The sequence below is a fragment of the Harpegnathos saltator genome, unplaced genomic scaffold (genome assembly GCF_003227715.2).
Source record: "Harpegnathos saltator strain DR-91 unplaced genomic scaffold, Hsal_v8.6 scaffold657, whole genome shotgun sequence".
NCBI classification, from domain to species: Eukaryota; Metazoa; Arthropoda; class Insecta; order Hymenoptera; family Formicidae; genus Harpegnathos; species Harpegnathos saltator.
Genome location: NW_020230490.1, coordinates 453925 through 467350, shown reverse-complemented (window position 1 = coordinate 467350; position 13426 = coordinate 453925). Strand labels below are relative to the sequence as shown.

The 13426-nt window shown below is 40.7% G+C and overlaps 1 protein-coding gene across 1 annotated transcript; it reads right to left on the bottom strand.

The window, feature by feature from the left end:
- Positions 1-512: 512 nt before the first annotated feature.
- On the bottom strand, positions 513-13170 carry Mxd (MAX dimerization protein). The gene is made up of 7 exons (XM_011140569.2): positions 12638-13170; positions 11398-11491; positions 10895-10924; positions 4444-4558; positions 3789-4095; positions 1597-1733; positions 513-1222 (listed from the first exon to the last, which is right to left on the bottom strand). The coding sequence occupies exons 1-6, from the start codon at positions 12690-12692 to the stop codon at positions 1597-1599; spliced, it is 738 nt and encodes a 245-aa protein (XP_011138871.1). The 5' UTR covers positions 12693-13170; the 3' UTR covers positions 513-1222.
- Positions 13171-13426: the final 256 nt, after the last annotated feature.

Sequence of the window (13426 nt, the reverse complement as noted above, 5' to 3'; positions counted from 1 at the left end):
TTCCTCTTTCCTTAACTTTTCTTATATTTTCACATTTTTTGAAATTTACCTTCCGCAGAGTAATTGGGTTTCTTCTCTACACTGGAATATACCTTTTTTCCTTTATTTCTTCTTTTCCTTCCACTTGCTTCCCTTTTTCAGCCTCTTTTGGCCCTCTCACTTTCTTTTGGTTTTTCAGTCCACATTTTTTTCTTATCTCTTCGACCTTCTATATTTTTTCTATCTCTGTTTTTCCATCTGTTATTCTTTCCTTCCTTTTTAAAATTAACATTTTTTTCTTTTATTTTCCTTTCGTTTTTTCTCAAGGTTGCTCTCTATTTTTATTTTTTTGTTTTTGATTCTATGTCGCATTCCTTTGTTGTTTTGCTCGGAAAATTTGCTCGAATCTTTATGTTCGTTCTCACAATTTCCGAAAAGTCGCTGGTCTTCTTCGGTAGAAATTACTTCTCGTAATTTTTTTTCTTTTTTTCTTTTTCATATCTTCTTAGTCTCTTTTACTTTATCTTTTCCTGTTTTTTTTTTTTATAAGTTCTCTCTTCTTTTGAAGTCGATCATAAATTTTCCACTCTCCGTTACATCTATTTTTACAATTATTCTTTTTCCCCAACTTTGTTTTAAGATATCCATCACGCAATTGTAAGCTATATTTTATCGAATTTCCTTTAGAAAATGTCCTCGGATTCTCGGATTTGTGTTCGTGATTTCCAAAATGTCACTGGCTTTTATCCTTTTTTTCTCCCGATATTTTGATTTAGTGTTTTTAGAGAAATTTTGCAGAATTACGAATGATGTTTTACTTCACCAAATTCAAGTTCTTCATTTCTTCTACTTTCTCCTTTCTCTTTGTGTCACGCGATATAAAAAAACTATTTACCTTGATTCTTCACCAAGCGGCTTTGCAAAATCACAAACACGAGCTAGCGAATTCTCAAGAACCTTTTCTTTAACAGAACTTTGTAAACAATTTTAAGATAAAGTTATATGAATACGAATCTATGCATGTGTACATGCGTACGCGCGCGCGCACTTGAGTGTATGTATGTATGTATGTATGTGTATGTGTATATGAATCGATATCTTGCGCACCGTCGATCTTCGTACACGATGGATCTTCCTTCTGCTCCTTCTCCTCTTGCTCTCTCTCTTTCTCTCTCTCACACATTCTCTTATACACACTCTCTCTCTTTCTCAACTTCTGCCGTCACCACTGCGTCACCTCTGTCTGCAAACAACGTGGAGGAAGCAATATGAGAACTTATTTGTCTGACATCTAACATCCCTCTTTTGCTTCTGTAACGTCGATCTCTTTCTTTCATCTTTTACTCCCTTCTCGATTTACATCCTACTCTCTCGCGTAATGATATCCTATATTTGGAATATAATATTCTACTCATCGCGTTTTATTGCTACACACAAGAAGAATGAACATGTGGCGAGGAATTTTCCAATATAAGAATAATATTGTTAAACTATTAAAACTGGAACTGAAAGTCAGATTTCAATAATGATCGACATCGAGATTGCTATTCTTTTTTCTGTATATCTTTCATTTTACGCAATTATATATTTGTAACTTAAAAACGGTCAAAAGCATACCTAAAGATTGTCTATCATCTCGGAAAGGGTCAACCTGGAAGTGGACATTGCGACACCGCTGTCGCTACTACTCTGTACGCTACTGTGATCGTCGGTGTCCGATTGGTTGCTTGTGTAACCAATCACGTCCACTTCATCTGCAACAAAAAGTACAAACTTTTGTTTACTTTCTTGCATTGCGAGAACGACACATAAGAATTCGAGGTCAAAGGAATAATATCTTATTTTCTGACAATTTATAAGCAAATACGCAATAAATACGAATATACGAAATATATTCACACACAATAGATTAAAAAAAAAAAAAAAAAAAAGTGCCCACAAAAGATAGGAGTAACAGAGATGATACTGCGTGATTACTATGATGTCGTATCTTACGACATAGGGGAAATGACATAAAAATGAGGTATTGATAAGCATAGAGCATGAAGACAAAAAACCGCACAAAATCCAGCTCCAAATTAGAGCAATCAAAATGTGATGATCATGTGCGGAATAGGCAACATATCAATGGAGATAGCAAATAGGGCAATGGCATTTATTTATAGAAAAGAAAAAAAAATAATAATATGAAAGAAAGACGTGGAGGGATATCTTTCGAAGTAAAAAAAAATGAATAGGAAGAATGATACGTCGTATCCTAGAAGAGGCGGAAATTTATATAATAAAAAAAGAAAAAAAAAAAACTAACATAGAAAGTACGGATGTACACAGTAGCCGCAATACCCGCTGGCAACCACAGTACCCAAGAAGACGAAGGGGGTGTCGACCACATTTGCGAGCCACCCTTCCTCTTTCTCCGCGCCTCTCTGGGCTGAGGGTATTTTTCCATAATCAATAACATGCCTCTATTCTCGTCACACTGAGCGAACCGGATCGGCCCTCGTCACCTTTCCTCTCTCCCTATTGCCTTTCCATCCTGCGTCACCGACATCACTAACCTGTCCAGGTAACAGTGGCGTTCAAAATGGGAAAGGAGAGCAGAGAAAAGGTCTCCGAGTTTCCTCAAGAAAAGCTTTACAATCCTGATTTAATCTCCCTCGTTATTATTCAATAAGGAGTATCGAAAACACACGTGGCACAACCCGTTTTCCTTTTTACAAAAAAAAAAAAAAAAGCCGTAGGTATCAATATTTAGGAAGTACAGAAGATAGAAATAAACCGCACGACGGTTTCCTCCTTAATTAATCATTTCTCATTATCATATAACGATGAGCAGCATAGCGCGAGCCCGTGTGCACTGCATATTAATCAGAAACATACGAGATAAAAAAAGGTGGTGATAACGACGACGAAAGAACGTTATGAGACAATAACAATTATCTCTTATCGACCGTGGTAATTAACTCTTACTGTCTCGCTAAGACAAAACTAAATCTTTTAAGGAGCGAAATTATACGCGCGACAATCGGACCACAAACGAAACCTAACCTAACCCTGACCATACCAACCTGATCTAAGCGACCTAACCGAATCTGATTTTACCTAAAATTGCTAGGATTAGGTCAAGTTGGCCAAGTTCCAGGCAAATTTTGATTTTGGCAAACCCAAAACAATCATTGGCCTTGCTACGAAAGCTAAAGCGCTCAACTGCTAAATTGTCAACTTCCGGTTTCGCGCTGAATCAACAGACAGATCGTTCTATGGCCTATTTACCTATTTGCACACACCGTCAGTTCCGATTGAGTTTCAATCATGAGTTCCAACATAAAAAGCACTTTACAATAAGTCTGTAATACAACGTATAGTCACAGAGGTCGGTCAGTCGGTACTTATCCGGTCACGTGACGGTCCGATCCGTGCGTGAGAAACGCAATCACGTGCACAGCTAACGCACGTCCGCACGAAGCTTACCGGGGAAAACTTCTACGAAGGACTTCTACCCGCCGAAGAACCTTATGGTCAATATTTCTTCGCTCGTTGGTTTCTATGATTTACTGATGGCGATTGCGATACTCCGCGTATAAACGCGTGAATATTGACAAATAACTTTACCATCCCTCTCCACCCTTATATCTCTCGCTCCACCACATCCCTCTTCACTCCTACATCTCGAAAATTCGAAAATTTGAAGGTGCCATGCATAACAATACAAGATGGAGAAGATGATGACGGAATATTGAAACCGAGCAACGAAGAATTCAATCCAACACATATCGAGTCCATCCAATAACATTCAAAGATATACTCACCGGATTCCGAAACAGAAGGACTGCCCGCGGATCTGTCGGAGTTTCTGGAGCTGCCGGTAGAACTGACGGAAGCCGTGCTCAAGGAGCATTCGGAGATGCTGCGCCGCTTGGACAGTAACGCCGCGGAGGCGGCGGCGGTGGAGCCGGTCGGCGCGTTCGGGTTTAACCCGTGGAGGCCGTGGAGCGCGTGAAGGCTGTGGAGGCCGGTCTGGCTCGTCAGCTGCTCGAGCCGTCGCCTTAGGAACCTGTGTTCGCGCGACAGCTGCTCCTTGTGTATAGCGTGTTTGCGCTCACGGTCCTCCAGGTTCTTCAAACCAACCAAGTTCATTCGTGAGTAAGAGTTATAGGATTAATTCTTGTATATCATTCTTGTGTTTTGCCGTATGTATATATATATATATATATATATTCCCCGGACACATTACATCATTTATTTCTGGTCAATTTCTAAATTTTGGTACGTGTGTAAAAAAGAAAAAAAGAAAAAAAGAACAAAGAAAGAAATTACATTGTCAAATCTAAAGGGGCACCACTTTGGGTACACGCAATCATGATATGTTAAAGTAGGCGGAAGGATAACTTATGTCTGTGTTGCTTTTTTGCACAAGTCGTACTTTAAATGTTTTGTAAATTGACTTGATCACAGGTGATTTACTTTGATAAAACGCTTAGCTTTGGTCAAAAGGCCCAGCGTGGTATGCCTCGAGGTTTCAGGCCCAAGTGGCACTAGTAGCTTCAGCTTTTCGAGGCAAGTCCTAAGATGGGCCCTCCTACAACAATACAAGGAAACACTGTCGTTACGTTTCTTCGGTCAACATTACGGAATTGATAATTTCTTAAGATTCGGAAATATTATTTTTCAACAGTAACATTCTTGAAGCAACATTATCGAGTAACATTCTTTCGCCTCGCGCATTTTAGCGCACATGCACTTTTAAATAATCCAACCTAACCCACCCCTCTCGCTCAGTATGTACTACGCTTTTTTCTAGAGTGATATGCAGTTGGTTATACTCGTTAGAGCACGTTCTACCGTTAGGTGGGTTCCGATAATTGCGTGTAACGTGTCTATAGATCGATTCAGCTCGAATACAACATTCGTTGCAGTCTGAAAAGCACAATGATGATGAGTAGTTTCCGACCTTATCGTCCTTCTTCTCTTCTCCTTGTTTAAATTTTAAAAACTCTCGTTCTCGTCGCGAGTATATAATAATCCACATAAAATGTGATCCAAGTAAGTTTCTTCTAAGCTCTATACATCGAGAGCTTTCCAAACCATTATTTTTTTTCATCCCAACAAAAACGAAGTTCTCTTAGAAAAGATATTTCTCGTTGTATTCCTTCACCTGTAGTAACAATGAATGACATTTTTTCTCAAATAGACAAATTTATTTGTGAGAGAGCTATCCAAATCTGCAAAAATTTACACGCCACTCCATTCGTCCGACACACAACAAATGTACGAGAGAACCACTTCGGTTCACTTTCACCTGCGCGCACTCGGGTTCGATGCACTCTGTGACGACGCAATTGCAACGGCACGGTGTACACATCACACAGAGTGCGCTCAGTAGCGTAGAACTTAAATAAAGATGTAGTGTCTTGCGTCTATGAAGCATGTAAAATGTACTATCGAATTGCATACTTGTTAATTAATCGCGCGATTTTAATACGAAGCGACAAATCCTTGAAGAAACAGTAAGTCAAACGGGAGTCAGGAAAAATCGACTGTTATCGGGCTATCAATTATTTATGTTTATGAAAATAATTTCCCAATTCCCAATTGTGATTAGTGCAATTTGACACAAAAGTTTCTAAGATCGCTACCAAAAGATTGTTACGCAAGGACATGTCGATTACGATGTGTCATGTTCCCTCCCAATTTCTTAGGAATTTCTTTCATAAGGCTCTCCTCTTTCAAAGCGAATCTGCGGACAAAGCGTGATCCTAGCGTTCCTGCTGGCTTCGCAAGACTCGCTTGATCGTTAAGGAAGAGAGCAGGAGATGTGTGTATGTGTGGAAGAGAGGTGACGAGGAAGAAGAGAGAAGAAGGAATCCCCAAAGAGCACCTCGGCTCTAAATCCCGCGATTCTTGGCCCATAGAATTAGGCGGAGGTCCTTCAGGGTGGCGAAAATGGGGTTTCCTGGACCTGAAGGTTCAGCGATCCCTTTCAGCGACTAGGATATCTCCGAGGACTTCGTGTCATCCCGTTGCGGCGAGAAAGCAGAGTGGGTGGAAGAGTAGGATGATACGGCGGGAAGGAAGTCTTATCCAATAGCCGATCCCGAATGTCCCTAACGAGTACAATAGCTCAGGTATTGCGCAAGCTTTCGCTGACTTGACTCGCATCATCCGCTCTTCGAATCGCCCGCCTGCCGAATCACGTGATTAGATCATAGCCTCGGACAAAATATGACTATTTAACTTTGAACCGGTCGTCGATGAAATTTTATTCCTATTTCGCGTCTAGTGTTGAGCATCCGGAAAATGTATGTATTCATGATTCATAATTTTCTATGTATATATATTGGTAAACGTAGTCATATATACTTTTTGTCTATTCCAGTATGTTACGGCATATTATACACATTTCACAAGAAACATCATAATTTTGCTGTAGATATTTTTCTTCCAAAAGATCAACATATTCCGAGATATTAATTATCTGTTACGCTTGAAAGCCTCGTTTTGTACATAGGTATACAACGTGCGAATGTTCTCGCTCGATTTCCCTTCATCGCGTCCTCACTTCCGGATGGAAATAGAAGCAAGGTCGATCAAACTGACTTCCGGCGTGGTATCAGTTTTGGGGACGAGTCCGAAATCGAGTCTCGAATACGACCTCTACCTTGAAATCAGTCAGACGCGACTACGACTCGCTTATCGAATTCACATCCGATCGATAAGTGTTGGTGCATTGTGATAATTGCGTCAAAACACCTCATCGAGTGGTAGAAACGGTAGTATCTTGTGTTTGTCATTTTCTGTTTATCAAAGATCCAATCGAGATAAGGAAACTTCCTTTACATATAACGTCTCGCGAAAGCGGTTAGTGATCGTGGAAGATAAAAGTGACCTTCTTATGTACAAATTGCTTTCTTAACCTTCATTATCTTGTGTTGAAGTTGAATGTGTCAATCGATGTTTGGTGGTGTATCTATTTTTGTTAAAATCTACATTGAATTTGCACATGTTTTGTACACCATTGCACTCACGTACGTACAGATTGAAATTATCTGGAAAAGTGGCAGGAAGATAATTCCATGCAGTTCCTAATTGAAGGCTGTTAATGCATAATTAACACCATGTTGTCATCCTCTCATTACGATGGTGGCCTCTTTGCTCCCTTCTTCTTCCCTTTCTCCTCGTCCTCGTCCTTTGTTCGACCGCAAAGCAATTCCCAATCACCAACCAAACAATTTATATAACTCTGGCTCCCGAAAATTACGGGAAACCATTCAACGTGTAAATGCTCTTCCTTTAATCCTCATTATACGTATCGTCGTTCCTCCCCTTCTTCTTCTTCTTCTTCTTCTTCTTCTTCTTCTTCTTCTATGTCTCCCTCTCTCTTTCTCGCCGCCATTTTCATTATCAGAGTTGCGTCCAACAGGTACACACTAATACGCTGTATTATCTAACAATAATCATCTCGCTTTTGCGAATTCGAGTCACCTTTGTACGAAGGCTTGTCGTTCCAAAAACAAAAGGAGATCGCATCTACGTTCAAAGTGAGGCAAGAACGCGCGCGCGCACTCTTGATGCACACGATAATCTCACATGACGCGGCTGCTCTCCGGTTTCATTATGGCGGAAAGCGATCTCCTTAATCTTCGCATATCGATGGAAGGCGTCGAAGTGGTAATGGTCAGAGTGGAAGGCAAAATCGATAATTAAAACGCGTGCATACGCTTCCAATCCTCGACTCGCGGATCGGTTTCCAGCCGGTCGTGAGATACGATACTAGCGTAAGTCACGTGTGAACATAGAAACTGCCAAACGATATCTTCAGCGAAGGGGCTAGCTGAGCTTCGAAATATAATTTGAAATAAGATCATGAAAGCGACTTGGTTGATATATACTTATTTGGCGGACCGCTGCTATATAACCAAGGTGTGAGAAAAACAGTGAGGGTGGAGAGGAGGTCGACCTCGCGTGTTTTCTACATATAACATATACAGCGTGGGCATTAGGGCCCCTACAAGCCCTTTGCTTGTCTCTATGTCTTTCCGCAGCTCCACACCATCGCCACTTTGAAGCTCGTTCACCTTGAGTTCTCCCTTAGGCAGTGCCTCTCATTCTTCTCATCCTCGTCATTCTCGCTATACAATTTGTATGTAGCACGCGTCTGTAATTTCCATTACATATAATTATAAGCAGCATTGCATCGAATGCTGCTTTCCGGATTTCAATTCCTTGGAATTAAAAAGCCAAATTCTTCACTGATTGAAGTTCGGGCCAAGTTCGATAATATTGCTCGACCGTGCAATACTACGTCATTGTGTTTACTGGCAGTATATTAAGTGCTGAGTACATAAATGCTTCAACTTTCGGTGGATACATTTTCAAGAAGTTTCTTCATAAAGATCATATCCTTCATAAGTAATATATAACTGACTAGTTGAGAACCAGGTTGTATTTTATTACCATTCCTTTATTTTTCGTGAAATTAAACTCGCAGGTTTCATGCATGTTGAATACATTGACGAGAGTCACAGTCGCTTTAATGCGACACGTGACACTCTCGATTATTGTATGAACGTTTTTCTTTTTCTTTAATGTTTTTCAATGTTTTCAATGTTGAATCTATCTCTAAAGTACGTGCTGGATATTATTATGCAATTAACCAAGGTCGGAAGGTCGGAAGCTCCGAATATCCTCAAACGTTAGAGAATCGAAAGAGGTGCACGCAGGGTATATACTCAGTCGAGTCGTCCTTGACCCCAAAGCCGGCCTGCATCCCGCCCTCTGTATCTCTCACGCGGAGGATATACTCCTCTGTTGTATGCGTCTGCGCATACATCCATTCCGACCGTTCACACAAATTAATTTACCAGCGTGAAACTATTTGGTGCATCGTTTTTCATCAATTAACGTCACATATGAAGGTTGTAATATTCCTTTTGCAAAAATATAGGATCTCCCAAGATCTCGGTTATTACATATTGATTAACTGGAAGCAAAAATAATCTTTGCTACTCTTAATGTCCTCATAACCTGCAACGATCGCTGCAAAGGCGTTGAAGCTTACAAGCATCGTCGGATAGAATTCGAGTCAAAATTATGGAAAGCCGACCGAAGACTGGCGGAGAGCCGAACCGGAAGTTGGCTATCTCGCAAACGGAGGTGGCACAAAGGATGGCGCTTAAAAATTCAATGCATTTCAAATGGGCCAGGAATCCCAGGCGTCGCTCGCAGCGTCATTCTCGCACTGGTGTGGCTATTTGTCAAGCTTTCGTTTTCCATCCAGACGACCCACGACAGTCTCTTTTCTTCCGTTTGGAAAGAATCTGATATTTTGCGTGATGATCCAAGTACAAGTAACACGCTTGGTCGAGTGATTGTTTATCGTTGCTGTTCGCTTTGTTCGGTCTGATAACGCCGACAGATAAGAGATTCTTACATTTTTTACCTCTAAAGAGGGAGGGTTTGCTTCGAAGGGACTTTAACTTGAAGCTCACTCATTAAAGCCTAGGTTTCAATTAATGTCGAATATTAAGAAGCTGTCGAAAAAACATTTGGAGTGATCGCGCTTCTATTCAGGGGAAATCAGTTTGTGCCATCTCGAAGAACCCACAGAGATCCACTATATCCTCTTGGCCAATAAAAGACCTCGCACAAAAGTAACATGATCAATCACAACGATGTAATGTGAATCCTGAGATGTTATGTGCTACATTGGACCTATATCGAATCGTCTTGAATGAAGAAACATCAAATAATTGTAATGCAATATTAACCTTAATCTTACGTACGTTATCATGAAATTAATGGGTCTGATACAAGCCGGAGCGCGGCGCGCAAAGGATTCGCCGCGGATTTATTTCCACAGCGCGACGCGCTAAATTTAGGACAGAGTGTCATTGGCCTCCACGCTTTTCGTCGCACGTGCTGCATACTTATGCATACTTGCACCGGCACACTTTCACACTCGCCGCCATTGGCATAGACACTGGCGTAAACTATACCATACAATGAAGTTCAATTCCTTTTCTTTGCATTGAAACAACAAAGATGACCGAACAGTTTTCAACAGTGGCACAGGTTATTTTACAGGTAACCGTAATACGCCATAATATCAAACAAAACACCTTTACGATACAAAAGGATTCAGTTAGTTATATTTGTTTTCACACAAAATAAACACAACATAGATATTTAGGCAAAGAGAAGTGTAAGAGCGTGCTAGAGCGCGTATGAGAAGAAAAAAGAAGGGGCACGGGGGTTGCTTTGGAGAAAAAGGGAAAGCGAAAGACGGTCGCAGGCGGGCTATCGATTTTTTTACACCCAACCCGAGTGCGAATGGAGGAGGTAGGGATAAGTTAGGGGAAGTGTATAATGGGAAAGGGAAGAGTTGAGAGGGGGAGGAAGTTACACAAGGGATGGCGTGATACATAACGGCCAATGTAAAAGCTCGTTCTCGATTACACTTCGTATTTCGTTACATAACATTGTAGCGCACATTTATCTACTATCAATTGTACTACACCTTTTTATATTTATATACATAAATTCCTGAATAATAATATTAAAAATATCATAACGTGTTATTATGTTATGTTATAATGTGTTCTTATCTTTTTTCTTTTATCTCTATCCACAAATTTTTTTTCGTTTTTGTGAGAATATTTATCCTTCATCTCCAAAAAAATTTAAATCTGCTGGATTATAATCATTCATTCTACTCAGCCGTAATATGTACCTACCCGATTCACAGATCAAAACGTTTATTAAATAATGGTACCACAACTGTGCCCCACGTCTGACTCTTCTCGACTCTACTTTCTTGTGCAACATTTGTCTTTTTATATAATGCTTTAATAGACGTATGACAAAAAAAGTTATCACTTATGATTCATATATATTATCATCTATGGAATACACTTACCTATTTTTCTCCAGTTCATTATGAGTTGTTCTGAAAGCAGAAAAATAACGTTTGTTATATGCATCTGAGCAACAGCAAAAGCTCGATTCAATAAAAACGTCAATCAGACGACAATAATAATGGCTGCCAAATTATGGACAACAGTTTTAACTCAAGCATCCGCTAGTGGTTTGAAAACAGCGAGCAGCAGTGCCGTAGACGCTGATTTATTATCAGCGGGCAAACACCAACTGTGTGATATTGTCGCGACAATGCCTTATTGCGTTGTCCGACTCTATATGGACAACAGCACACAGTCTATGGCACTGCTGATGCCTGGATGAAAGAAAACCGGTTGCAAAATACGACTATAATTATAATTTTCAAATCCTGATGATGATAGTAATAAGAATCGAAAATATATAGAAAAAACCAATGCTAGAAAAATTTGTGATCTTGAAACGAAATAAAAGAACATGCGATTTTTAAATAAAAATATTCAAAATTAAAAAAAAAATATTAACCTGCTGCCTTGGGACTTCTTCGTTTTTGGCTTCTTTGTAATCGTCCGCATATCATCAGGTATCGGCAATGTTGAAGCATAGCCATGTTCTGCTTCTGCAACGCATAATACGTTACATTAGTGAGGTTATATTCACCAAGTTATGGAAGCGCGAGAAATTCAAAAGTTGGAAGTGAAGAAACTTCGACTGTATTCTTATCGCTTCGCGCATGCGTTTCAAACGAGTTTCAAGATTAATAATTGAAACTCACGAAGACTACCTATACACAACTCTCAAGAAAATTTTCGAAAATTCGATTATTTTTCGATTAAATCAAATTGTCATCCCCTCAAACGTTTTCAAGTAATCACTAGGGCTGTTGTAAATCGCTGAATCGATAAAATAAAACATGACTTAATATCGGCGCGTCCGTCGCTCGTTTGCTGTAACGAGCTTAACAAGCTGCGAGTGCGAGGCTCACGTCGCTGTTCTTTCTCTTCCTACAAAAGCTCTTCGTAAATTTTAATAAGCACTTTGTTTTGACAAATTTTTCCATTAACCCTTAATAAACTCTCTGAATTAATTTTAGCAGCGATATTCTTAAGTAACAATATAACGAAAATTTAGATGATTAAATTAATGTACACTAATTATATGTACAAAAAGTACAATATGTGTGTATTTTTTTTTAAACGGTTTTAAAAAAAATTCAAAAAAATTGTGCTCGCATGACATTGAAAAGAAGAGACGAAATAGAGAGGACCAACAGAACAAAAAAAATGTTCTTTTTCAAGATACGCGCTAAAGAAGAAGTCGCCATTACACAAACTTCAAACGATTTCATAACTATAATTCAATTTAATTTTACGTCTTACATTTATAGTTTCGACAATTTGTACATACGATGACACCATCTTAATCCGATTCAACCAAACTAAATTCAACCTAACCTAACCTAACCTAACTCAGCCAAACTTACCTAACCTTATCCAATTTTTATTTTCGTAACATCCACTCATAGAAAATCATCGGTATCGTGTTTGTTATTTAAGTAAACAAATAAAATTATCACGTGGTTAGAAAATGTAATGTAATTGCACTAAACTACTGGATGTTTCTTACCATTAGAAAAACTTTGTAACATTATTGGTGTTTTAATTACATATGCTCGTTATATATAAAAAGATACGCGTATATGTGTAATTTTTCTTATCAGTTTTAATAATGATCGAAAAAAGCAGAGAAAGAAGATAACACTCACCTCGTTCCCTTCGTTCAATGTACTCGGCAGCTTGCAGTAGGGCAGCAATGCTCATATTTCCTCGGTTTGGCGTATTCCTGGCAACTTCCGTTTATGCTCACTCCTCTTCCCGCGCGTTCCCGCGCCACGCGCGACGTACCACACGCACGTACGCACGCAGCACACACCACACTCACAAAGAATAGACACACGCGAAGGAAGAGAGTGGGGGGAAGCGGCCGTCGCGAAATACGAGCGTGATCGCCGTCTCTCTTCGCGGCCGCCGTGCCGCCTCGGGCGACTTCGCCGTGCTTCGGTTATCTTCGGTCTGCGTAATCGTACTTACGCACCGGCGCGCACCAAGCTTACACGAGTAGCGATAACCACACGCACGGAGTGAGCGTGCGTGCACCGATCTTTTACGGATGACGATGATGATGACGGTGGCGGTGATGGTGATGGCAATGACGGTGGCGGTGATGACGGCGGCGACGACGACGACGACGACGACGACGACGACGACGACGACGACGACGACGACGACGACGACGACGACGACGACGACGACGACGACGACGGCGACGACGACGACGACGGCGGCGACGACGACGACGGCGGCGACGACGACGACGACGACGACGACGACGACGACGACGACGACGACGACGACGACGACGACGACGACGACGACGACGACGACGACGACGACGACGACGGCGACGACGACGACGACGACGACGACGACGACGACGGCGACGACGACGACGGCGGCGGCGACGATGAATAAATGAGGATACGCCAAACGCGTCC